This window comes from Aulonocara sp. 'chitande type north' Nkhata Bay, linkage group LG23 (genome assembly GCF_057382095.1).
Source record: "Aulonocara sp. 'chitande type north' Nkhata Bay isolate Kocher_YH1m ecotype deep benthic linkage group LG23, A_spYH_male_GT1.1, whole genome shotgun sequence".
Classification (NCBI taxonomy): Eukaryota; Metazoa; Chordata; class Actinopteri; order Cichliformes; family Cichlidae; genus Aulonocara; species Aulonocara sp. 'chitande type north' Nkhata Bay.
Window position 1 is genome coordinate 50,813,785 of NC_141365.1, and position 25,876 is coordinate 50,839,660.

Here is a 25,876-nt window from a genome sequence, read left to right on the forward strand (position 1 = left end):
TTCAAGGAGCTTTATTGTCATTCGCATCGCATGTTTACATGAAGTGGAACGAAATGATGTACACACGGCCCCGGACGAAAAGAAACAGAATTTTTAAAAAGTAATAAATAAATAGTTGTTTAAAAAAAACAAAAGACCAAAACAGAATAACATATTAAATATAAGATATAAATAACATATTAAATTCTAACCTTGTTGTGGCTAGAGTCACTTACTGTTCACTGTTAGCTAAACACTGTGTTCTTCTTGCCATATGATAGCAGGTGCTATTCATTCAGTGAGAATAAAACCATAGACAGCTAGATAGTGTTTAGCTTAACTTCAATCATTGAAACCGTATAATCATCTATCTCAGTATAAAGAGAAAGCAAGACACATAATATGAAATGAATATGAAATCTCAAATCACCTAGAAGTTGTCACCTTGGAATCCTGAAAACATCTAGCTTTTTAAAATGTGATTCACATCGAGGAAGAATATATATTAGAAGAAGAAGGGAGACTGGATGATAACCCAACAAATATCAAAACCAGCGCAATCAAATTAGTATCTAAACATAACCAAATAATAGGTAAAATCCACGTGTAGATGACGTTGGAGAGCACTCTGCCCATTATTTCTGTTTGGCACAATCACTTGTTGCCGAGCCACTGATCCCACTGTAGACGGTGCAGGAGAGCGCCTAATCCCGACTGTAGTTTTGATTTTAATATCTACTGAAAAAGGACCATTTATTACTCCTAACACTGAAAACGTATTTTTCCCACTCTGCTCATCAGTGATTCTTGCAGCTTCTCAGAAGGTGTAACCATTTGAAATTTTCATCACCCGTTTTAGAAATGCCAACAATCATTCTGTGTGTGTGTGTGTGTGTGTGTGTGTGTGTGTGTGTGTGTGTGTGTGTGTGTGTGTGTGTGTGTGTGTGTGTGTGTGTGTGTGTGTGTGTGTGTGTGCGCACGCACATACACATAGGTGAAGTTGGAAAGGGGATTCACGCGCGTTCACTCGCTAAACAATGTCAACCGAGCTCTGCAGATCTTACAGAAGAACAATGTGAGTATGCACTGCTATAAAGATGTAAATGTACATAATTATATTGGTTTTCTTGCATCAATTACATTAAATAAATCTAACTTTACAATCAGCAGAGTGAAATCAATGAAACTGCTGAGTGTTATATGGATTAATACTGCTACTGTTTAAGAGTGAGCTCTTTTTAAATATTGTATTATGACTGTGTGACTGTTAACGGATTGAAATCTATCACCTGTAAGGTCTCCCCACTCAAGATGACACATATACAGATCCATCTTATGTTAGCCAGTGTAAATGATTCAGAGAAGGCATGGGAGAGAGCGCCGTGGTCAAATAAAACCAAAATTTTGGCATCAACTGCCATGTTTGGAGGAGGAGAAATGCTGGGTATGACACAAATACCAGCATCCTTACAATCAAACATGCAGGTGGAGTCATCTGCTAAGGGTACAGGACAACGGTTTAAAAAAAAAGCAGCAGATTAAGGTCATGGAGCGGCCTAGCCCGTCTTTACACCTTAATCCAATCTGCAATCTGTTATAGGAGTTGGAGCTCCGAGTTGTCAAGTGGCAGCCAATAAACCTAAAGGATTTAGAGCGTTTTTGTAAAGAGGAGTGGGCCAAGTGACCTACGAGGAACATCTTACTGCTGTGCTTGCCAACAAATGTTTCTCCACCAAGTACTATTTTGCTTCACTCAATAACATAGGTAATGTGTTTTTTCTGGACATTTTTAAAAAATAGTTATTTCCCCATCTTCAGTTACCTTATTAATGTATAGAAAGAATATGTGATAATATATAATAATTTTTCTATTTTATTAAAGGATGATACAAATAAAGATGAAAGTCAGCACTTTTAATAGTGATTAACATATAGGAAACAGCACGGCAGTGTGGTGGTTGGCATTGTGGTTGCCACTGTGGCCTTGCAGCAAGAAGTTCCTGAGTTCACCCCCACCATCTGGCCGTGGCCTTCCTGTGCGGTGTTTGCATGCATTCTGTGCGGGTACTCCGGCTTCCTCCAAAGACATGCATTTAGTGCGTTTAGGTCAGTTGGTGCCTGTTGCCCATAGGTGTGAATGTGAGTGGCAATGGTTGTCTGTCTCTCTGTGTTAGCCATGCGACAGGCTGCTGACCTGTACAGGGTGTAGACCGCCTCTTGCCTTAGGCTCTAGCCACTCCGATTAGGATAAGCAGAAGAGGATGGATGGACACACAACAATTTTGCAGATCCACAGATTTACTCCAGCTCTCATCTTTTTGTTGTTGAAAATCACTATGAAGAAACAAAACATAAAAGGAAAAAGAAAGGAAAAAATTCCAGCGTAATAATGGCTGGATCACACAAAACTGACACACAACAGATCCTTTTTATTAGTTTTGCATGGCAACTAGTAGTTTACTCGTATCCATCTGTAATCAGATAACCAAGAGTCATCCCTCCCTGTTGTAATAGTGTCTGTGCCATCTGTGATGTCTGATCATAACCACACTACTATGTGTAATTAATGCCCACATTTAAATACTAGGACTGATTTTGTTACGTGCAAGTTCAAGTTCACAAGAAAACATGGCTTCATTTTAAAGAGTCACCACCACAATGGAGGTGAGAGTAGGTAAGACGACCTTCCTAAAATTGTGGAAATCATTTGTGATTTGTGTGCTTCCCGCATCCCATCTCCAGGTGGAATTAGTGAATATTGGGGCAGCGGACATCGTCGATGGGAATCACAAACTCATTCTTGGGCTCATCTGGAGCATCATTCTCCACTGGCAGGTATGTGTTAGTGTATGCTCGTACGTGTACATCCTCCCCTGGATTTGTCAACATTTGAAGACACTATTACATTGATACTTTAAAGCTGCCTCCATTTAGTTTAACTTTACTTTTTGTTGCCTTTTGTTGTCTGAGGTTGCTTCTTATTGGTCTAAGTGTTCTTTTTTTTCTTTTCACCTTGACCTTGATGATGAGTTTTCATACTGAACTGCTCTGAGGAAAAGAATTTGATGCAACAAAACAGAGCTGTGCAGGCTCCCTGAACTCTCAGTTGTATGTATGTATATATACATTTTCTGTGGAAAGGCAAGGTATTCAGACAGGCCTTTTCGAAGCGAAAATACATGTTTTATTTATGTGAATCTTTTTCTGGTGTGTCTTTCTGGATCTGATTGTCAGTAATATTTTTCTGTGTAACTTACTGCCTTCAAAGTTAACACAATTAACACAAATTCCTTGTAACACCTCTAGTTGTTTTTGATGTGCAAGTAATGCATACACACTTGCTGTCAGACACCCATAGTTCAGGGTGTCTGACAGCAAGGCATCAGTAATGCTGTGGATGGTAAACAAAAATGGATAAAGGGTCTTTTGAGTGGCAAATTCAGCTTTAAAGCTCTGCTAGAGGGTTCCCTTGACAAGAACAAAGTTATTAGTATTTACTGTGAATTGTAATAACACCATAGTACTAGTCGAGTCTCAACACACCAGCTACTAGTGGACCGACCTGGGGATGCCACAGGCAAATGGGAACCATTGAAAGTTGCAACCACCAAGTACCTGCAGAGGGTCAGGCAAGTCCTGAGGAGTCAGCTGAACAGTAAGAACAAGATCCTGGCTATCAACACGTACGCCCTGCCTGTGATCAGGTACCCTGCTGGAATGATAAGCTGGCCAAAGGAGGAGATAGAAGCCACTGTCATTGAGACAAGGAAGCTCCTGAGCATGCATGGGGGGTTTCACCACAAGTCAGCACCCTGAGGCTGTACGCTAAGCGGAAGGAGGGGGCCGGGGACTGGTGAGCGTCAGCACCACAGTCCAGGATGAGGCAGCGAACATCCATGAATACATCAGGAGGATGGCCCCAACTGACCGAGTGAATACCTTAGGCAGCAGAAACCCAAGAAAGAGGTGTAAGAGAAGGAACCATCATGGAAGGACAGGCCCCTGCACGGTATGTACCACCGGCAGATAGAGGAGGTGGCTGATATCCAGAAATCCTACCAGTGGCTGGACAAAGCTGGACTGAAAGACAGCACAGAGGCACTAATCATGGCAGCACAAGAACAAGCTCTGAGCACAAGATCCATGGAGGCTGGGGTCTATCACACCAGGCAAGACCCCAGGTGCAGGCTGTGTAAAGATGCCCCAGAGACAATCCAGCACATAACAGCAGGGTGCAAGATGCTAGCAGGCAAGGCATACATGGAACGCCATAACCAAGTGGCCGGCATAGTGTACAGGAACATCTGTGCCGAGTATAACCTGGAAGTCCCGAGGTCAAAATGGGAGATGCCCCCAAGGGTGGTGGAGAATGACCGAGCTAAGATCCTGTGGGACTTCCAGATACAGACGGACAAAATGGTGGTGGCTAACCAACCGGACATAGTGGTGGTAGATAAACAGAAGAAGACGGCCGTAGTGATCGATGTAGCGGTTCCGAATGACAGCAATATCAGGAAGAAGGAACACGAGAAGCTGGAGAAATACCAAGGGCTCAGAGAAGAGCTCGAGAGGATGTGGAGGGTGAAGGTAACGGTGGTCCCCGTGGTAATCGGAGCACTAGGTGCGGTCACTCCCAAGCTAGGCGAGTGGCTCCAGCAGATCCCGGGAACAACATCGGAGATCTCTGCTCAGTGGAGTGCAGTCACAGGAACAGCTAAGATACTGCGCAGGACCCTCAAGCCTATTAACTGAATAATGTTAGTCCAGTCACATTGTTGTTAGCCTAGTGACTTAGGAAAAACCCCACCAATGTCCAAAATATCCAGGAAAGGTAGTGGTGAGGGTTATAGGGTAGGGTGCTAAAGGTTTATGCATCTTAACTAAGTTTTTGTACCAGCCTTGTTTTGTATTCCTGTGTGCAGGTTAAGGATGTGATGAAGGATGTGATGGAGGGCCTACAGCAGACTAACAGTGAGAAGATTCTGCTGAGTTGGGTTCGTCAGAATACACGCCAGTATCCTCAGGTATGTTCCTTTACTCAGTCTTAACCTCAGGCTGACACACTGGATCATGTTCGAATAGCTGTCTCCCATAGTTACTACAGTTACCACCCTGTAACTGAGTGCTCAAGTACGTGTAAGTAATGGCAGTCTCCACTTTCAAATTTATTTATTTTCATAGAGTATGAAAGAAAGGTCTTTAGTACTCTGGGGGGCTGGGGATGGCCCGGGTCTCCTGGGTCTGCCTCTGGCCCCCGGAGGACCGTTATTGTGTCAACTCACCCTCATTATGAAGTCCGTCTGTGGACAAAGACAGATACACAGACACTCACACAGAACACAACGAAATTTATTTATTTTTTGTTTATGTTATTGATGGTTTTCCTTACAGTTGTAGCAGTTGCCAGCCGATTGCGCTTTCCAATCCTGCTCTGTCCTATAACATTTCCTCCTTTTTCCCCCTTTGTTTTTTCTTTCTGTCCCTTTTTTCTCTTTCCATGTATGTCAGCTTTGACATTCTTAAATTGCACGTGTAGTGTGAGTAATAATAGAAATAATAATAAGACAAATTAGTAAATAAACAGATTAAAAAGAATAACAACAGAAATAATATAGAGAATTTATAAAGGTGGTCTTGGAAAAGCAAGTATGTTAGGCACAACAGTGCATTCAGAGCATAATTGTCAATGCGAAGCTGCCAGACAGGCTATTCGACATGTTCTAAGGGTTGTTGGAGGCTCTGAGCCAAGGAATAATCAATAAATTCTTTGAGGGCAAAATCATAATCAGTATAACCCTAACCTCTAGCCCTAACCCTATAATATCACAATGTTACATTTTCGTTTGGTTAAATATTTGGCAACAGAATTTGGCAAGTTTGATCAAAACAATAATTGTAATTGGTATTCATTAAAAATGTTATACAGATCAAGTGTTTGCTTGATTCAGATTTGGGATATATGTCATCATATTGCTTTTATGACTGTGTGAAACTTAAAAAGAGACTTGACATATAAAAATACTCTTAACAGTATCAGTAGGACATATTTGCACCGTAGAATATTTTCGTATATTTACAGTTTTATACCATGTGGTTAATAATTCTCTAATTTATGTTTCTGTCACTTGACTTGTTTTGTTTTGTGTAAGGCCTGAAGCTTAACTAAGACCAATCACAACAGAACATAATCACTGCAAACATGTGAGCATGCGTGCCTCGTTATACGAAGTGCTTGACAGGAATAGCCACTGTCACTAAGATGACTTCTTAGTATGTTTTTTTTTAGCTATATATTCAGTTTTAAACCCTTTTTGCCCCCGTAGACAATCATTTCATGTATTAAATTTTTGATCCATTCACTGAAATTGAGAGCGAAAAGATGTCTTTAATCTATCTCTGGAAATGTAAACAGTATTTGGATGACAGTATTCCCACTCTTAAATGTCAAACTGCTTTCTCAGGTTGGTTCTTGAATATCCATTATCTCTGTCCTCAGGTCAATGTGGTTAACTTCTCCAGTAGCTGGAATGATGGACTGGCTTTCAATGCCCTCATCCATAGCCACAGGTATGTGTGTGTGTGTGTGTGTGTGTGTGTGTGTGTGTGTGTGTGTGTGTGTGTGTGTGTGTGTGTGTGTGTGTTCAGATGAAGATTTAACACAGGAGAAGTGGATAGACAGACTTTCAAAGGAATAGTAGAGCAAATATAGTCATTGCACTAAAGAGATATAGTGTATTTTAGACATGGAAGATGCTAATGCTGTCCTGAGAAAAAGGTTCAAAAATGATTGTATATGAAAAGATGCAGCCAGCCAAGTAAAAAGACTAACATCCCAATGCTGCCACTGCTGAAGCAGTTATTCTTTTTCCAGAATTAAATGGGCGGAGCAAGTCCTTCCTGGACCCACATTCCTGAATCTAAACTCTGGTCTCTAATGTAATGTGTAATGTGTATGTGTTAGGCCCTATAGGGAAATTGCTCCTCTGCATTTAACCCATTCACCCAGTGAAGCAGTGGGCAGCCACCAATGCAGCGCCCAGGGATGGTACCTTGCTCCGGGGTACCTCAGGGTAACCGTTCAGTGGAGTCGAACCCCCGACCTTCCGATCATGGGGCCACCACTCTACCTACTGAGCTATCCCTGCCCTCTAGTGATTTGCATTTCTTACCCAACTATCTGCCTCTGAGTTTGATGCCAAACTTAAAATGAACCTATAAATGTGATAGTTTTTTCATTGAGAGAAAGAAAAATAACATTACTTAGAATCTAAACCAGGTGTATTCAATTCAAATTCAGGGCGATCCCATTGAAGAACATGTCCTCAAACAGAGTTTTGGCGTATCATAAAGTTCCGCGTGCATTATAATTTAATGCAGTATATTTTGAAGTAACCTAGCAGTTGCATCAGCATCTATATGTAGTAAACAACTGATTTTATTTTACTTTATTTACAGTATTTCAGCAATGTTGTTTATTCATTTTCATAATGACCTTGAGGCTGCTCTAATAATAAAGTGAACCTCACTGTTTCGTAGTTTGAATTTCCCCCTTTCGTCTTTTTTCTTTTCTGCATTTCACATGTAAACCATCCGAGCTCTAACCCGACTCTTCTCTCTGTTCCCCTTCACACTTCAGCGTCTCTTTCCCAGCGTTTTCTGTTTTCACAAGTACATGATTTGATGTCAAGTGGGATAAGGCTGACAAAGCACAGGACTGGCCTAACCAGGAAGCTGATAATGGCTTAATCATGACAAAGAGACAAACCTCAGCGCTTTACATCGACGTTACATCCTTCGTGCTGCAACGCCCACTCATTAGGATCAGCCAGAAATCTGTCCCTTTCTACTTTACATTCCTGTGCTATTTTACTGAAGTAATACATCCAACTGTACAGTTTCCTGAAACAATAGCATGTGTCATTATATTGTGATATTACATTTTGGCTCTTCTGCACCTTCTGCTCAAAGTTGTTATGCTGTAAAATAAAGTCTTAGTCCTGATGTAAGAGTGAGGACTAAGAATGGGTTTTTAAATTTTATTTTTGATCAAAGTTGATTGTTAGTTTTTATACTTACAAGATCCAGCTAAGTTCAAATAGGAGAAATTAAAAATGTAAATAACAGACAAGAGTTTGGGAGGCTCATCTGTAATCAGTGAAAGGGCTCAGTTTTAGTAAGCATGTCAGCATCTAACAACTGTTTCTTTAAAAAGTGGATTCAGTTCAACTGGGCAAGTGTGTTCTGTTGGAGAAACTTTCCATCACTCACCCATGAGACTGAATACTGAAATCACTTAAATGACTGATAAAACATTTGCGTCATGGACCATCATCTCCAGAGGAACTGAACATTTATCCATACCTGGGAATCATCCATGCATTAAGACATTGTTTGTAGTTTTTTTTTAAGTTAGCATTTCTTTTGCCTCATTTTTAACTTTAGGAAGCAACATTTTTCAGAAGAAAAACACAGTAAACTATCTGAAAATCATCAGACTAGTTGGTTAGTCTAATATCTTTTTCCATGATTAGTGGAGTAAGAAATGAGTTGCTAGGAACTCATTCATAAGCTCAAGAATAAACTAGCGGCACTCAGCGGTACCCTCAGCCTTGTACTACGGGGTGGCTGTAGCTCAGAACGTAGAGCGGGTCAGCTACTAATTGGAAAGTTGGTAGTTGTCTAGTCTGCATGCAAAGCATCCTTGGGCCAGATACTAACCCCAAGTTATTCTTCAATTCATCCATCAAATTATGAATGTGTGTGAATGTTAGATAGAAAGCAGGTATGTAGAAAAAAATATACGAGGTCTTGAATAACCCGATCTTATCTTAAAGACCTCATAGTACAGTATCACTCCAATAGAGCACTTCACCCTCAGGATATTGTGAGACATGGTGTCAAACGCCGCACTAAGATCCCGAAGGATGAGGATGGATAGAAGACCAGAATCAGCTGCCATCAGAAGGTCATTGGTAATCCTTAGCAGAGCAGTTTCTGTGCTATGATTGGGGCGGAAACCAGATTGAAATTGTTCATAGAGTAAGAATAACGAGTACTATAACCAACTTACCACCTCAAATTGTTATTTTTTATTCTATTCTAACTAAATTTCTGTTTACTGCAGCCCACCTGCAGTAAAGACACCACCACCACCACCACCACCACCACCACCACCTTCACAGCCTACACTTCGGCAATCACTGCAACAGAGTGTGCATTGCTGCCCAATCAGAAAACTAGCTGATAGATGTATCCTGGTGTAGATTAATAACAGGGAGACGTGTATCTGATAAAGTTATTGCTATTAATATGATGCAGATGAGAAGCTGATTAAGTTTAATCAAGGTAGTCAGCATAAATTATCATTAAATTACAGAAAGGACCCTGCAGTGCATTTGGTTCACATTTTCTTTTCATCATTACTCATATACACTATTGATATTAGTGTACATGAGTAGGACTAAGCTTTTACAGGAAAGAATGTGATAGTTCTAACATGAATGAATGATTGAGTTTAAATTAAATAAGTAAATCTTACAAGAACACAGAGTGGGAAACAAAAAGCATCACCATGAACATAATGGCACAGTGGAGGAGTTTTCACTCAGAATTTTCTAACATGCTATTTTGCATTATAAAAGTCTGTTTTTATTGTTCGCTGTGGGGGAAAATGTGGTGAATGAGAGTGTGAATCTCATTAAAATATTACTCCACAGCAAATAAACTTCCAGGACTCAAAAATAAACCCAGCTGCATAAGCTGTAGGATATTTGTTTCCTATTAACACGTTACTAATTTCCTTAAAGCACTACAAAATACTGAGGAATGCAAGGGTTTTTATTGATAAAAGGTGTGTATGATACCTACCAATTTTCTTTCATCTTGCCAGGCCTGAACTTTTTGATTGGAGCTCTGTGGAGAAGAAGACCTCGGCAGTCGACCGACTGGAACATGCCTTCAGTAAGGCAGAGCAACACCTGGGGATAGAGAGGCTACTGGACCCTGAGGGTAACTACATGCTCACCTATTACCTTACTGTCAAGGGAAACTTTGTTGACAGGTTTTGCACAATAATACGAGGAATGCCTCCTAACAAATACTTTCATCACAAAATGTGTTATCATCTGTGGCATCCATCATTGCCCAATTTACACCGTCTTGAAACCAGTTTAAACTTTCTGGATACATGCTCAATCGTCCAGGTGAGAAAACCCCAAAATGTTGATTTTGTTGATCTAGACATAGCATTTTCAGTGGGAGAAACATTTTATCACTCTTCAGTCTGAAGAAGTCACCAAATGATACTGTCCCTCCTTGACTGTCTAAAGAGATTCTCCATACTGTAGGGCCTTCTGTTCACATGCAGTCATTCAACCTCTGCTTAAAAACATCTCTGGATCACAGTTCTCACTAGCTACAGGCCTATCTAAGCTAAGCTTCCTTTTCTTTCTAAATTTCTGGAGATCATTTTCAATCAGCGAATGGCCTTTTTGGAAGAGAATACCACTCTAGAGGTTTCAAGTCTGGTTTCAGAATCTTACACACCACTGAAACATCTCATTTAAGAGTTTTTAACCACATGTTTTTAGCTATCGACTCTGGTGACTGTGTTGTTTTTATACTTTGCGATTTAAACGATGGGTTTGACACAATCGATCATGAAGTTTTACTGGATCAAACCTTCTGTGCTAGCCTTTGAAGCCTCTGCTCCTTTCTCGTGTGGAGTTCCACAGGGCTCAGTTTTAGGCTCCCTCCTCTTTTCTTCTACCAGCTCCAACTTGGTTCCACAGTAAGAACGTATTGTATTTCATTACACTGTTACGTGGACGATACCAAGATTTTTGTCCCTCCTAAAAGTAATGAAGCGTTTTCTTCTAGACTGCTGCTCAGGTGTCTTGGAGACATAATGGCTCTTAATGTTTTCAATTTTAATGAGGAAAAAACAGAAGTGATGGTGTTTGGGCGTACGACTCGGACCCTTTTTGTCGAGCTGTGTTCCTTTGTTCAGTACATCAAGCCGACTATTACAAACCTCTGGGTTGAGGTGGACGCTGAAATTTGACAGTCAAATCAGGGCAGTGGCAAAATTGAGCCTTTTCCAGTTGAGGCACTTGGCCAGCATAAAGCTTTCTCAGCAGCACTTTGAGACAGTAATCCACACCTTTGTTACTCTCTGCTGGATTACTGTAATACACTTTATGTAGAGGTTATTGGCTCCTCAATCACTACAGTTGGTACAGGACAGAGCCTCAGATCTTTTCACATGCAGAAATTTGAGTATGTTTCTCCCATTTTAGCCTCACTCCACTGGCTGCCCATGAATTAAGTTTTAAATTATTTTATTTGCTTTTAATGCCCTTAATCATCTCGCCCCACCCTATCGCTCTGAGATGCTACAACCGTCCTTTTATCTCAGGTCAGTTGATCAGCTGCTCCTCAAACTAAGCATAAGCTAAGAGGAGACGTGTCTTCACTGTTACAGCTCCTAAAATATGAATGATTTGCCTTTACACCTCAGACAAGCCTCTTCTCTGTCTGTTTTTAAATCTCTTCTTAAATCTCTTTTCCTCGGCCTTTGACATCATGTGGGATGTTTATTTAATTTAATTGATTTTTTATTTTATTTTGTTTTATAGTATGGCACTTGTTCTTGTTCTGTGGCTTTTTGATTCCTATCTGTTTGTACATATTTATTATTCATCAGTTAGGTCCATTGATGTTGTTTTTAAAGTGCTTTACAAATAAAGCTGGAATGGTCTGGTCTGGTAAAGTTAGAGAGAATAAAGCCTGGGTCAAAGATTATTCCAAAAATGTGATCATTAGTGAGTTTGCTTATTAAAACAGTCGCTGTCATTGTCTCTTCTGAGGCAGAAAGTAATCAATCGAGATATCTTAAAGTGTTCCAGATAAGAGAATAAACTATAGAGAAGATCACAAGGAGTTTCACTGTCTTTGTGCCTCTAGAGAAATCACATGACAAGGTGTCAAGAGAGGCTCCGTGGTACTGCATAGGGACAGCAGGGGTGGCAGAGGACATGTATGAGGGCAGGAACAGTATTGAGAAGGCATGGGAATTGATAAGAATTGATAAGAATTTAGCAGTCCATGGAATGGAAATCACTGATTAGTGATTTCCATTCCATTATAAAAATCACTAATCAGTTAGATTCCTTATTGATTCTTGTTGTGTTTGCATTGGCTCCACTTTAAAAATGATGCCACTGCAAAGAAATTCATGTAAACCAACTGCATGCTGTGAGTCAAGTGTTTTTGCATATTAGAGGTATCTCCCTTCTTTGTGATCAGCGTTGTGGTCGTTACTCACAAAAAGTAATTATTACACATATTACAAAGAACACTCTTTTCCTCAAAGTAATGCAGTACACTACATAATTACTCCAAGGAGAAAGTAATTCATTATATTACTTGTTACATTACTTTCATGTTACTCTGTAAAATATCTGAAACACACTGTGTCATAATTACTGTTTAATAACGTAAACCTGAGGCCCCACACACCAACACAAATCCATATTCTAATGAGGACACGTGTTAACTTTCTCTTAGTATTTAGGTAATCACACAAAAAATAGCACAAAGAAACTTCAGAGCGATTCTGTTCTACTTTGTCGTCATCAGTTTGTTACCTGTTGAAGTTCAGCGTCTGCCTGCGGGGGTTAGCATTCCCTCAGCTTTCATTCTGGGTTCTTGGCTAGCTTAGCATTATAGGATATTGTCTGTGCAGATGCTTACAAAGAGCCAAAGTGCTAACAGCAAAATGCAGCTATTTCCAGTGTAACTGGAACCAATAAGCGGGATCGATAGATAAGCAGACTAAGAATTCCAAGAACTGGATCACTGGAACTGGTTCTTATAGAGAACAATTTTCTTGATTCCTACCTCTAGTAATGGGGGTACAGACAGGAGGAAAAAAGGATCTCAAAGGAGGCTCATGTATGTAGCAGAGGAGGACATGCAGAGTGTTGCTGTGACAGAAGAGGGTGAAATGGCGGCAGATGATCTGGTGTGGCGACTCCTAAAGGGAGCAGGTAGAAGATGATGATTGACGGTCTGTAGATTATAATCCCTAACAGGGTAAAATTAACATTTGAGACATTTGTGTTATTGGTGATTGTTAGTATGAAATACCCAATCATACTCAATGGCTCAATCATACTAGAGTAAAGATAGGATAGAACTTCTCTAAATATAAGTTGTGTATGTAGATAGCAACACATTTACAAAAGATGGATTTGTATTTATTACCAGTTTATCACAGTTACCATGAAATCACAAATAGATTGAATGGAAGCCAACTTGAGACTAGTCAACTGCAAACTAATAGCTCACCAATAGCAAATGCACGATACAGAGTACCTTTTAAACATTTTGTTCATAATTTTTATCGATAGAATTTCGAGACAAAACCAAGTGGCAGAAGGCTCCCACATTTGGTGGCCTCAGAATCTCATCTCTGTTTTGTTTTTTTGTTTTTTTGGATAATGTGGTATATAGCTGGGTGTGCAGCGACGTGTCTGAAGCCGTGGTCCTCAGGCAGAAAAGGTGCCCACTCCGGGTCCAAGCCCCAAATTGAGGAGCTGAAGTATCTTGTTTATGAGTGAGGGAAGAAGGATAAGGTAGACTGACAGACGAATTGGGGATGTAGCTGCAGTGAAGCAGTTGCTGCACTGGTCCAGTGAGTAATAGGTGAGCATAAAAGCAAAGCTGCCCATTTACCCCTACTCTCACCTATGATCACAAACTTTGATAATCACTGAAAGAATGAGATTGTGGATACAAGCTTTGGAAATGAGCTTTCTCATAGTGATTCAGGCATCTGACAAGAATGCCTCCTGGGTGAGGTTTTCCTGACATGTTTTATCTGGAGGAGGCCCCAGGGTAAACGTGGGGATGGATGGATGGATGAATAGACTTAGTAAATATAATCAACAGCTTTTTACCCCTCAGCTGTAAAAGGTCGTTGTGGTTTTAACATCTCCCTCTCCGGCAGGTGGGCGGAGTGGACACCCAAGTTTGTGATAACTCAAGAATGAGGCGTGTAAGCAATGTTCCCTCTAATTTTTCATGTGTCTGAGCGAGCACACAAAACCCCTGAGCTTATTAAAATAATCAAATTACAGCATTTAGTCAGTGTGTAGTTAGTGTGTAGTGAGTGTTAGACTAGCATGTTAGACTACTTTTAATTAACTGCTTTAGCCCACTTACAATGAATATTTAAAATATCTTGTTCCTGACCTGCAGCATGTTAACACTACTGGAAGTAAAAATAACTTCAACTCCAATTTTGAAAACACAACTTTCTTTTTTTTATATATTTATAAAGCTCTGACTTGTATGATGAGTCTGTGGTCTGGGAGAGAGTCTGTAACTCTGTCTGCAAATACAGTAAATAATGACCAATGTTGGGTAATTAATTATATAGTTACTTCTTCAAAAAAGTAACTGAGTTATGCAAACAACAAAGTTTTTTGCAGCTGTTTACCTAAAAATGCAGCCAAGGTGTTTTTTAAACAAACATTTCAAACTATTTACAGAACAATCAGCTGTTCTGCATCAAATCTGATGCCACACAAATTATTTGTGTCGCTCCAAAAATAATTTGTGTCCACTATGAGATGAAGGAGAACAACAGCCTGATACCTGCAGGCCTGACAGCAGCAGATGTGTCACTGCTGTAACACCTGTAACACTCAGCAGGCGCCTCATTGTTCTGACACACAACAACACTACTGACTACACTACACACTGACTACACACTGACTACACACTGACTACACACTGACTACACGCTAACTACACACTGACTACACACTGACTACACACTAACTACACACTGACTACACACTAACTACACACTAACTACACACTAACTACACACTGACTACACGCTAACTACACGCTGACTACACGCTGACTACACGCTAACTACACACTGACTACACACTGACTACACACTGACTACACACTGACTACACACTGACTACACACTGACTACACACTGACTACACACTGACTACACACTGACTACACACTAACTACACACTGACTACACACTGACTACACACTAACTACACACTGACTACACACTGACTACACACTGACTACACACTGACTACACACTGACTACACGCTAACTACACGCTGACTACACGCTGACTACACGCTAACTACACACTGACTACACACTGACTACACACTGACTACACACTGACTACACGCTGACTACACGCTAACTACACACTGACTACACACTGACTACACACTGACTACACACTGACTACACACTAACTACACACTGACTACACACTCACTACACACTAACTACACACTGACTACACACTAACTACACACTAACTACACACTGACTACACACTGACTACACACTGACTACACGCTAACTACACACTGACTACACACTGACTACACACTAACTACACACTGACTACACACTAACTACACACTAACTACACACTAACTACACACTAACTACACACTGACTACACGCTAACTACACGCTGACTACACACTGACTACACACTGACTACACACTGACTACACACTGACTACACACTGACTACACGCTAACTACACGCTGACTACACGCTAACTACACACTGACTACACACTGACTACACACTGACTACACACTAACTACACACTCACTACACACTAACTACACACTGACTACACACTCACTACACACTAACTACACACTGACTACACACTAACTACACACTCACTACACGCTAACTACACACTGACTACACACTGACTACACACTGACTACACACTCACTACACACTGACTACACACTCACTACACACTAACTACACACTAACTACACGCTAACTACACGCTAACTACACACTAACTACACACTGACTACACACTGACTACACACTGACTACACACTAACTACACACTGACTACACACTGACTACACACTGACTACACACTGACTACACACTAACTACACACTCACTACACACTGACTACACACTCACTACACACTCACTACACACTGACTACACACTGACTACACACTCACTACACACTAACTACACACTCACTACACACTAACTACACACTCACTACACACTGACTACACACTGACTACACACTCACTACACACTAACTACACACTCACTACACACTAACTACACACTGACTACACACTGACTACACACTCACTACACACTAACTACACACTCACTACACACTACACACTGACTACACACTGACTACACACTAACTACACACTGACTACACACTCACTACACACTGACTACACACTGACTACACACTAACTAAACACTCACTACACACTCACTACACACTGACTACACACTCACTACACACTGACTACACACTGACTACACACTAACTACACACTGACTACACACTGACTACACACTGACTACACACTGACTACACACTCACTACACACTGACTACACACTGACTACACACTGACTACACACTCACTACACACTGACTACACACTGACTACACACTGACTACACACTCACTACACACTAACTACACACTAACTACACACTACACACTCACTACACACTAACTACACACTCACTACACACTGACTACACACTAACTACACACTAACTACACACTCACTACACACTGACTACACACTAACTACACACTGACTACACACTGACTACACACTGACTACACACTAACTACACACTAACTACACACTGACTACACACTAACTACACACTGACTACACACTGACTACACACTGACTACACACTGACTACACGCTAACTACACGCTAACTACACACTGACTACACACTAACTACACACTGACTACACACTAACTACACAAGATTTGTGCTAAACGTCTCAAATCTCTCACATCTCAAACACGCCGTCACTCCTAAAACTTCCCCCTCCCTAAACAACTAAAGGCCATGTTGCCATATCGTTTTTTGATTGGTCCACATGGTACATTTTTCCACCAATAGGAAAGGCTGGGAGTTTTGTTTTTGCTCACAGGCTTTCGAGCGTTTTCCTTATAAAACGCAGTTTTTAACGTTTCTTCCTGCAGTAAATATAAACAACGACAGTATTCAGGAAGAAAACCAAACATTGCAGATATTTTATCATAACTCTGGTTTTACGTGGCCGATCAACACAATTTAAAAACTGCTATAAAGTCCACACTTTGTCCGTCAGTTGTTTGTCTGTCCTGCTCACGTCTCCAATGGTTGTACACGTTGTCATTAACGTGGCTTCACTCCACATCAACCGCTTTGCTAAAACACCGGTGTCGCACATAAGGACGCTGTCACAGCCTGTCAGCGACGCTGATTGGCTGCGTATATATGAATGTGAATCGCATCATTGGCTGGACTGTGGGATAAGGTGACATCGTTCTGATCCCATACGGGAGCAGCCAGTCACTGACTCACACTGCAAAACAGAATTGTTAAAGTTTTAATTTTAATTTCAATTCAGGTTAGATTTGTTTTGTGTGCAACGCAGATTTTCTGTGCGCAGAGACGTGCCAGCAGTGCGCAACTGCTCACGCGCAGCTTAGAGGGAACGTTGGTTGTAGGAGCTTCAAATTGATACCATAGGTGTATCTACTAAAAATCTGAGTTTGAATCTCAGTGACCACAACCTCAAGCTCAGAGATCAAGTTTTCATGAAAATCGCGTGAATGTGATAACTCAAGAAGGAGGTCAGTATTTTCATATTTATACCATATGTGCATCTATGAAGACTCTTGGATGAGTTTGAAGCACAGTGACCTTGGCCTCAAGGTCAGAGTTCAGAGGTCAAATTTGTGAAAATCTTGTAGATGCGATAACTCTTGAACAAGGCAAAAGAAAAGTGAGTGGACTTCCAGTCCTTAGACAGTCCATTTAATGTACAGTTTCTGTTTTTTAGGAGTATGCTACCAGCTTCTGAGGTGTCAACAGTCAGCTCACTCAGTGGTGATCAAGAGGCACATTATGAACACTACTGCAGAGTATGTGATGTGACTAGCTTTTATTGGCACTGAAAAGGTTTCTTGTCAGTATCATAGAAAATGTTTTCTTTGGTTTAATATTTACTCAAAGGAATTTCAAAAGCCCTTGAACTTCCTTGTTGTGCATATAAAGCACACTGTTGTGATTTTAAAAAGGCACTAAAAGAATTCAACTTTAATCACTGTAGTTTATACGTTGCTGATAATTTTGAGAGCTGTATTTATATGATGAAGACCTTCATAGGGCGTTTATCCTGCATATAACCCTGTTCTTGATTTCATTAGTACTTTTTTCCTTTTTCTCCTCCCACTGTTTGTCTTGTCTTTTGTGTATTTCTCTCACCGGTGTTTCTCTCTAATTCCTCTTTCTTTTCATTTGTTTTGCACTGTTGTCTTTGTTCTCTTCTTCAGCTGGCCATTAAAGCACATCCAGCTGCAGCAATGCAGCTCAGGTCGGAAACTTTATCTCTTGGAAGCCATATTTTCCAAAAAACACTAGCAAACTGTGGAATACTGGTTAGATGTAGTTCCCACAAACTGTTTTCAGATTTTTTCTGAACATTTCATTCAGGACTCAGCAAAGTCCCGAACTAAATGAAAGGATTTGTTAGGAATAAATATTAGTCTCTGAAAATATTTCATCAAATATTTTTTCAGGAATAAATTGAAGAATTGTTTAAATACACACTAATGACAGTTTCATAATGCGAGGTTACTGAGACAGATTTAATTACCTCAAGGCATAGAGACACACATACATTACGCTTATACACACCTGAAAAGTACAGTATACACTGACACAAACTCCCACAATACCTCATAAAAATGCATACATATGTAGCAGAGCCGTGGTAAAATGATTAAAGTGGAGATCACAGATTGGACTTACAGAGTCTAAACCACTGAGGGATGTATACACACACTTGCAGATGGTGGCATTATTTATGGAACTGTTTATTCTTCTCAGAGAAACAATAACACCATAAGATTTCTCTGTGATAAATCAGTATTCCACAGCCAAATGTGTGACTCATACTCTAACTTTATTTCTCTCACAAATTGCAATGACACACATCATTCCTGGCAAGCTTGCCGCACAGACTATTTCCTCTTGGTCCTGTTCATTATTCTTAGCTGTGAGCTAACTGCACTCCACACATCATTCTATTAACATCACCACAGCAATCAGTTCATTAGCACTCCATCGTCATCCGTCTTTCTTTTTTCTTGCTCCTCTCCTACTACTGTGCCATCTTTGTATCTTATATGGGATTCACTCATTTGCCCCACAGCAATTGCTCTCTTTTAATTATTTATTTTGTTTATTTGTTTGTTTTTTGTTGTTCATTTTTGGGGGGTGGGGGACATCTTTATTAGCTAGTGCAGTGAAAATGAGACACGAAAGCAAGAAGAGAGAATGAAAAGATGTAGCAATGGCCCCTGGGTAGTAGTTGAACCTGGGGCTACATCCACACTAGCCCAGATAGATTTGAAAATGGCCGAAGTCTGTGTTTTTGCTGCCCACACTGTGAGCACCGTTGTGAAATGTATGAGTTTTCGAGAGCATTATGAAAACGCTGCGTTTTCCATGAGCAAAAACGCCGTCTCAGTGTGGACGGGAGAGGAAAGAATGTTAAAATTAAAGAAAATTAGTGTGGACATAGCCTGGGTTACTGGATTTAGCTTTGTGGCATGTCGACGCCTTTGAGCTAAACATCACTTATGACCTCAGTCATCCAGGTCATCGTAGTCTTAAGAGCCTGGAAAGAAAAGCATCTGGTTTGAAAGAGGAGTGAAAGAAGCATCTATGTCCACTGTGAATGACCATCTTTGAACAGAGGGCGGAGCTTACCACACCAACTGTCTGCCATCTATAATCCAGTTTTGAGATCCTTCCCAGACGCCTTAACGCCCACTCACATCCTGGGCCATTTGACCTCAGTAAATCACGTGATAGGGTGGGGCCAGGTTTCACAATGAGCTCACCCGAAGCCCTGGCTGATTGTGACCCACACCCAGTTTCACACCCTGGCTTGTGTGATTAGGTAGAGGATCAATAGGGGGTCCATGGTCCCCTTTGGGGGACACTCCCATGGGGCTTAAAAGTGGGATTCTCCACCAAGAAGCTTCTCAGATGAGAGGTGAAACGTCTTCAAGGAAACTTAAAGAAGTCCAGACGCTTTTCTTTCCAAGCTCCTTAGATGCCAAAAAGTGACGTTTTTGAATGAAGACTTTCTGAGTGAAGTCACCTATTGCTTATTTAACTTGCTGTTATACTACATACTGAATATGATTTAAACAGCTGGTTCTTAGCTTTAATCTGAATTGAACAAAAGTATTTTGTTGGCAGTTTACAATTTTTTGACAAGCATTTCTTTTAACAGTTCTCTATTTCCAGTGACTCAAATGTAAGCTTACAGTTCACCTTAAAGCTGCTTCATGGGACGGCTATTTCTGAATCACAGCATGTGTGAGGGTTTGAATGCCACACAGACACAATGGACACCAATGTTTATCGCTAATGAAAACATTATGGTGACAGGAGTGTCAGAACAGTGGACAGGTAGTTGGTGAACTCACTGAAGGGTCTTTCTTTTGATCTGTAGTTTTCATACCAGGCTCATCTTCCAGTGAAGATTCCTTCTGTGCCAAAATAATTATCTAATACAGTCGTATTTTAACACACGTGAATATAGTTTATTTTATATCTATAGTTTGGACATATCACCCTCGTCAGACAACTTTCGGTCTTGAAGAACTTTTTTTTCCAGAAACGTTTGCTCTATTGTCATATTAGGTGACATTTATCACAAGTGGCTCGTGATATTTAGGATAAACTTCACTCTTCTCACTCTTTTCAGATGTGGCAGTGGCTCACCCTGACAAGAAGAGTATCATCATGTATGTGACGTCACTCTTCCGGGTACTTCCGCAAAGTGTTTCTATGGAAGCCATCCAAGAGGTGGAGACGTTACCTCAGGCAGCCACAGCCAATATCACCCGTGTGACAACAGAGGAACACTATCAGATCCAGACCAAGCAGCGCTTCTCTGAGCAGGTTAAACACCAACACTTGTGAGACTAACTAAACCACAGACACGTTCTCATCCCAAAACGTAACATACCGACACTATGTGACAAATCGTCAGTATGTTACGCCTTTGGAAACACGAGAACTGTTGTAAACTTAGTTTACTTTCTCATCATGGTTTGCTTGGGAAAGCACTATCTGATACAGTTAAGGTTGTGGTTAAGGTTAGGGTTAGAGTTGGAAAACACAGGGAGCATCATCCAAAGTCCGGAACGTATCATAGGGACGCAGAAGGTTACCTTTTGTGTTACTATGAGACGCCTCGGGACGTGGCAAATCGTTGGCATGTTACGCGTTGGGAAAGAGAATGCTCTGAAACCACGCATGTGGAACTCAGCAGCTATGCCCAAAAAGGCCATCAAGCAAACGAGAGTGTCTGCTCTGTGAGTGCATGATGCTGGTACCTCTGTGCACAAAGCTTCATTCTACTGGCTAGAATTACCTGACTTTTGACGAATATATGGATTAGCTCAGCGTCGTCGATAGTTTTTACGAGGGCGATTTATTTATTTATTTGGCCATGAGTAAGTTTGCTAATAATGATGGAGCTAATAGAAGCGGTCAACAGAAAAAAAACAATAGTAGTGCTGTTTTAACAGCACCCTCTTTCATCTGCGAGCAAATGCCCCCTCCTCAGAGTGCGCCCAAATGCTTGTTGATGGAGCTGCAGGAGCTGCTGATAGCCTAGCATACTCAGCCGGATGGTTGACACGTACATGCTCTTGCAAGTCAGGCGTGTTTGAGTACTTTGCTCGCACTATACGTCTGCACAAGTGGCACACCGCTTTGGTTACATCCTTAGGTTTACCTCTTTCATCTGGTTTGAAGCCAAAGAAATCCCAAATTCCCGACTTTATATTTTTTTAGTGCTGTCAGCGTTAACGCGCCGTCATCATGACTAACAACTAACCCATCTAGAGCGCAGACTGAGTCAAAATCCCTGAAATGTCTCTGCCAACGCATTTCGTCAGATCGTCCAAATTTTGTTCCTTCTGCGCTCCAGATGGGTTGAAAGCGTTAAAAATTGTAATCAGAATCAGAAAGACTTTATGTATCTTTAACTTTAAATCGGATGGAAAGTTTGGTGGCCAGGATACGAGGCTGCAGAGTGTTGAACGCTGATGAGAAATCAGCAAACAGAAGTCTGGCAGAGTCAGGGAGCTCCAGATGTTTGTGGATGGAGTCCAAGATGAAGAGTTTTGCATCATCGACGCCTCTGCGTGCACGGTAAGCAAACTGGAGGGTCCATCAGGGGGTCAGTTGCTCTTACGATGTGCTGTTTTATGATCTTCTCCATGGCCTTCATCACCAGGGAGGTGAGGGCCACAGGACGAAGATCATTCAGAGACTTTGGGTTGTTTCTTTTGGGGATGAGGATGACTGTGGAGTGTTTCCACAGCTGGGGGACGGTGTGACTGTCAATTAAGTGTTGAAATAGAGTCCAGAACACACTTCCTAGTTGCCCTGCACAGTGCCTTACAACTCGACTGCTGATGTTGTCATGGCCGGGTGAGCTCCTCTCCCTGGTCCTCCTGAGGGCTCTCACCACATCCTCAGTCCTGAAGGTGAGTGCAGAGCTGCCAGGTTTGAGTGAGGATCTGGACTCCTCAAGCTGGATGATGTTGTCCGTCTCAAACCTGGTGTAGAAAGCGAGGTCATCAGGGAGGGAGGAGGGGTTGCTCCCCTCCACCTGGATGGTTCTGGGGGTGGTGACCACAGTATTCACAGAGGCCATGGTTTTGAGGCCCTGCCAGGCTGAGTGGAGGTCCCCTGTGGTATACTCCAGTTTAGCAGTTTTTATGGCGCTCTTGACCTCCCTGTTGACCTCCTTTTTATCCAGAAGAAAATCCTCTTTTTTTTATTAAGGATTTCCTTGAGTTCCTTGGTGATGCAGGGTTTGTTGTTGGGGTAGATGGAGACTGTTTTTGAGGGGATAATGTTGTCAACACAGAAGGAGATGTATGATGTCACCGTGTTGACTTGTTCGCCGATGTCATCAGAGGTAGAAAGAAGGCTGTCCCAGTCACTGGCTTCGAAACATCCTTGTAGGGTGAGGATACTTTCCTCTGTCCACTGCTTGATGTTTTTGGTGACCTTTTTAATCCTCTTGATGACTGGGGTGTAAGCAGGGGCCAGCAGGACGGTGTGACGGTCTGAGAGGGGGGAGGGCTATAAATGCATCTGGTACAGAGCCATAGCATTTATCTAGAGTCTTCCCCTGATGTGTGCTGCATGTAACATACTGTTGGTATTGTGATGACCGCGCTTAAGCCGCGTTAATGCTGACAGCGTTTTGTTTTTTGTTTTTGGAAACTAGTTCGTCCATGTTTGGACTTCTTCTGTTTTGTAAACGCGCAAATCAGTCCGTGTATGATTACGTTGCCCCGCCCATCAAAAAGTCTGCGCATGCGCGAATATATCGCCTATCGACGATTGTTGGACCGACGATTGCCGACTGGAAAATGTTTACATATGCCCAACCCTACTTAGAATAGGCAGTATGTGAATGTACAGGAGAGGAGGATGGGATATGCTTTGTACAAAACGTGACAATGAGCAACATGACATTTGTCTGATCTAAACTAGCGTCTGATAAAACAGTTAAGGTTGTTGCTAATATTTTGTGCAAATCATAACTATATGACACACTGTCCTGTAGCTGCTGGGTGCTAGGTATGCTACCTTTTTACCCCTCAACGCTGAAATCTTCTGAAAGTCTTGTGAATGTTATAACTCAAGAAGGAAGTCACCGAGGATTTTCAAATTGATAACATTGGTGCAGCTACTAAAATGTTCGATAACCTCAAGGTCAAGTCATAGTTGGGATTTTCACTATATCGGTAATTTGTGTTTTGATTTGTTTGAATTGTAAAAGCTATATACCTATTAGAAATAACAGGATGACCACCTGTCTAATATTGTAATGGTCTCTTTTGTGCTGCCAACCCAACCTTTGCCCATAGAGGCATGGACTCCACTAGATCCCAAATGGTGTGCTGTGGTATCTGGCACCGACATGTTAGCAACAGATGCATAAGAAATGAAACATCTTCAAAAAAACAGTCCAGTCGCCGTCTTTTAAATATCCTTAATCTTCGAGAATAATTACTCGCAAGAGAGTGAATCTGCTGCAGCATGCATGTGTGATGACTTCTTTGTCTATGTGCCTCTTAAGCACTACACAGACGGGTTGCGGACTTTAGATGTAAGGAATTTAATTCCAAGAGTGGCAATGAATATATAATGGCAGCTGTTCCCGGCTTAATGCTGTGATGGTGTTGAGGTTTTATGATTTCTGGAAGTTGTGCAGATACTCAGCTGTATATGCTTACTTGGTGTTCAAAGCTACTTCTTCACCTGTGCTGTTCGTTGCTATGTTGTTGCCACATTATCCATACTCTGCAGTACTGCACATTATACAGCTGAATGAGTGTGGTTATATTTGCATAGTAGCCTATATTATCAGCTCTGAAACAGAATTCTTAAACCCAGGTACAAAATATACTTCTAAATATTAACATGGCCATCCCACCTTCTCAAAGTGGGCTTGTAAAATTCACAACAGAACCATTTGTGTATACTGGAACTGAAGGAGATGAAGAAACTGAGATCCTTCAGTGTTGTCTGAATAGCTTTTAATCAGCACTGTATGAGAATGCAATGTAATAAGTGCAGAATTAAACAAAGAAGTTTGGATAACTCTGAAAGTCAGATCTATGTTGAACCTGTTAGCACTGCTACTCCTGTTGCAGCAATGACACACACAAAAGTAAACAGGAAATAACGCGGTGTGAAACATTGAGGGTGAATAACCAAACTTGCAAAACTTAAATAAACTTTAAGTTTATAAACTTAATAAATAATAGTAATAAATATTACTTAAATACTAGAAAATAGAAAGATAATTCATTAAAAATTATGCTACTTCATTATTTATCATTTTGAAATAACTCATTACTTAAGTGTATTATTAAACAATTAGATAATTGATTAAATATGTAATTAATAAAAATGGAAAATGCATGCATAATTTGTTGTGCATTAATTAGTGTTCTTGTAGATTCATGAAGTGTGAAATTTACGGTTTACATTATAAGTACACATCATGTATGCTCAAAATATATAAATGTGCTCTTACATTTTTATGAGCACTGAGGTCTCTCAGCAGATCTCTCTTAAAAACATCATAAATGTATATATACCTCACCAATCATCAAACAATTACAGTTTTTCTTTTCCTTTTTAATTACTTCTAGATTAAATATAGATTATTTGATCCCGAAAGGTTGATTCTGTTCATCTGGACGTTTTCAGTGGGAGAAACGTTTCGTCACTCATGCAGGTGACGTCTTCAGTCTCAGCTGACTGCAGGTTTCACCGGCCTTATAAACAGTACATTTGCACAATGAGTGAAACCAGCCCACTGAATGAACAATGGGCTGGGAGGTCAGTTCATTTCATTGTTGCGTATGTATATTGGAGGCGTGGTGGTACAATGGCTAGCACTGTCTTTTCACAAGAAGAAGGTCCTGGCTTCAAATCCACTCTGAGGCCATTCTGTGTGGCGTTTCCATATTCACCTTATGTTTGTTCACCTTAAGTTGACCATAGGTGTGAATGTGAGAGTAAATGGTTGCTCGTCTCCCTGTGTGCCCTATGACAGATTAGCAACCTGTCCAGGATGTATCCTGCCTCTCGTCCTGTGAAGCAGGAATGAGCTCTAGCACCCCCATCCTACTGAATAGGACAACTGGAATAAAATGGATAGATGGATATCTAGATTGCA

General features: G+C 41.0%; 1 protein-coding gene and 1 pseudogene across 7 annotated transcripts in view; both read left to right on the top strand.

The window, feature by feature from the left end:
* Positions 1–25,876, top strand: part of dmd (dystrophin) — a 298,892-nt gene that overhangs the window by 90,116 nt on the left and 182,900 nt on the right. For all 7 annotated transcript variants that reach the window (XM_086282547.1, XM_086282544.1, XM_086282546.1 and 4 more), the window contains exons 4-9: positions 974–1,054; positions 2,722–2,814; positions 4,902–5,003; positions 6,476–6,546; positions 9,869–9,987; positions 20,861–21,057. In XM_086282547.1, the coding sequence (XP_086138673.1) occupies positions 974–1,054; positions 2,722–2,814; positions 4,902–5,003; positions 6,476–6,546; positions 9,869–9,987; positions 20,861–21,057 (663 nt within the window). The remainder of the gene's footprint in view (positions 1–973; positions 1,055–2,721; positions 2,815–4,901; positions 5,004–6,475; positions 6,547–9,868; positions 9,988–20,860; positions 21,058–25,876) is intronic.
* LOC147302991 (uncharacterized) lies at positions 3,390–4,814 on the top strand (annotated as a pseudogene).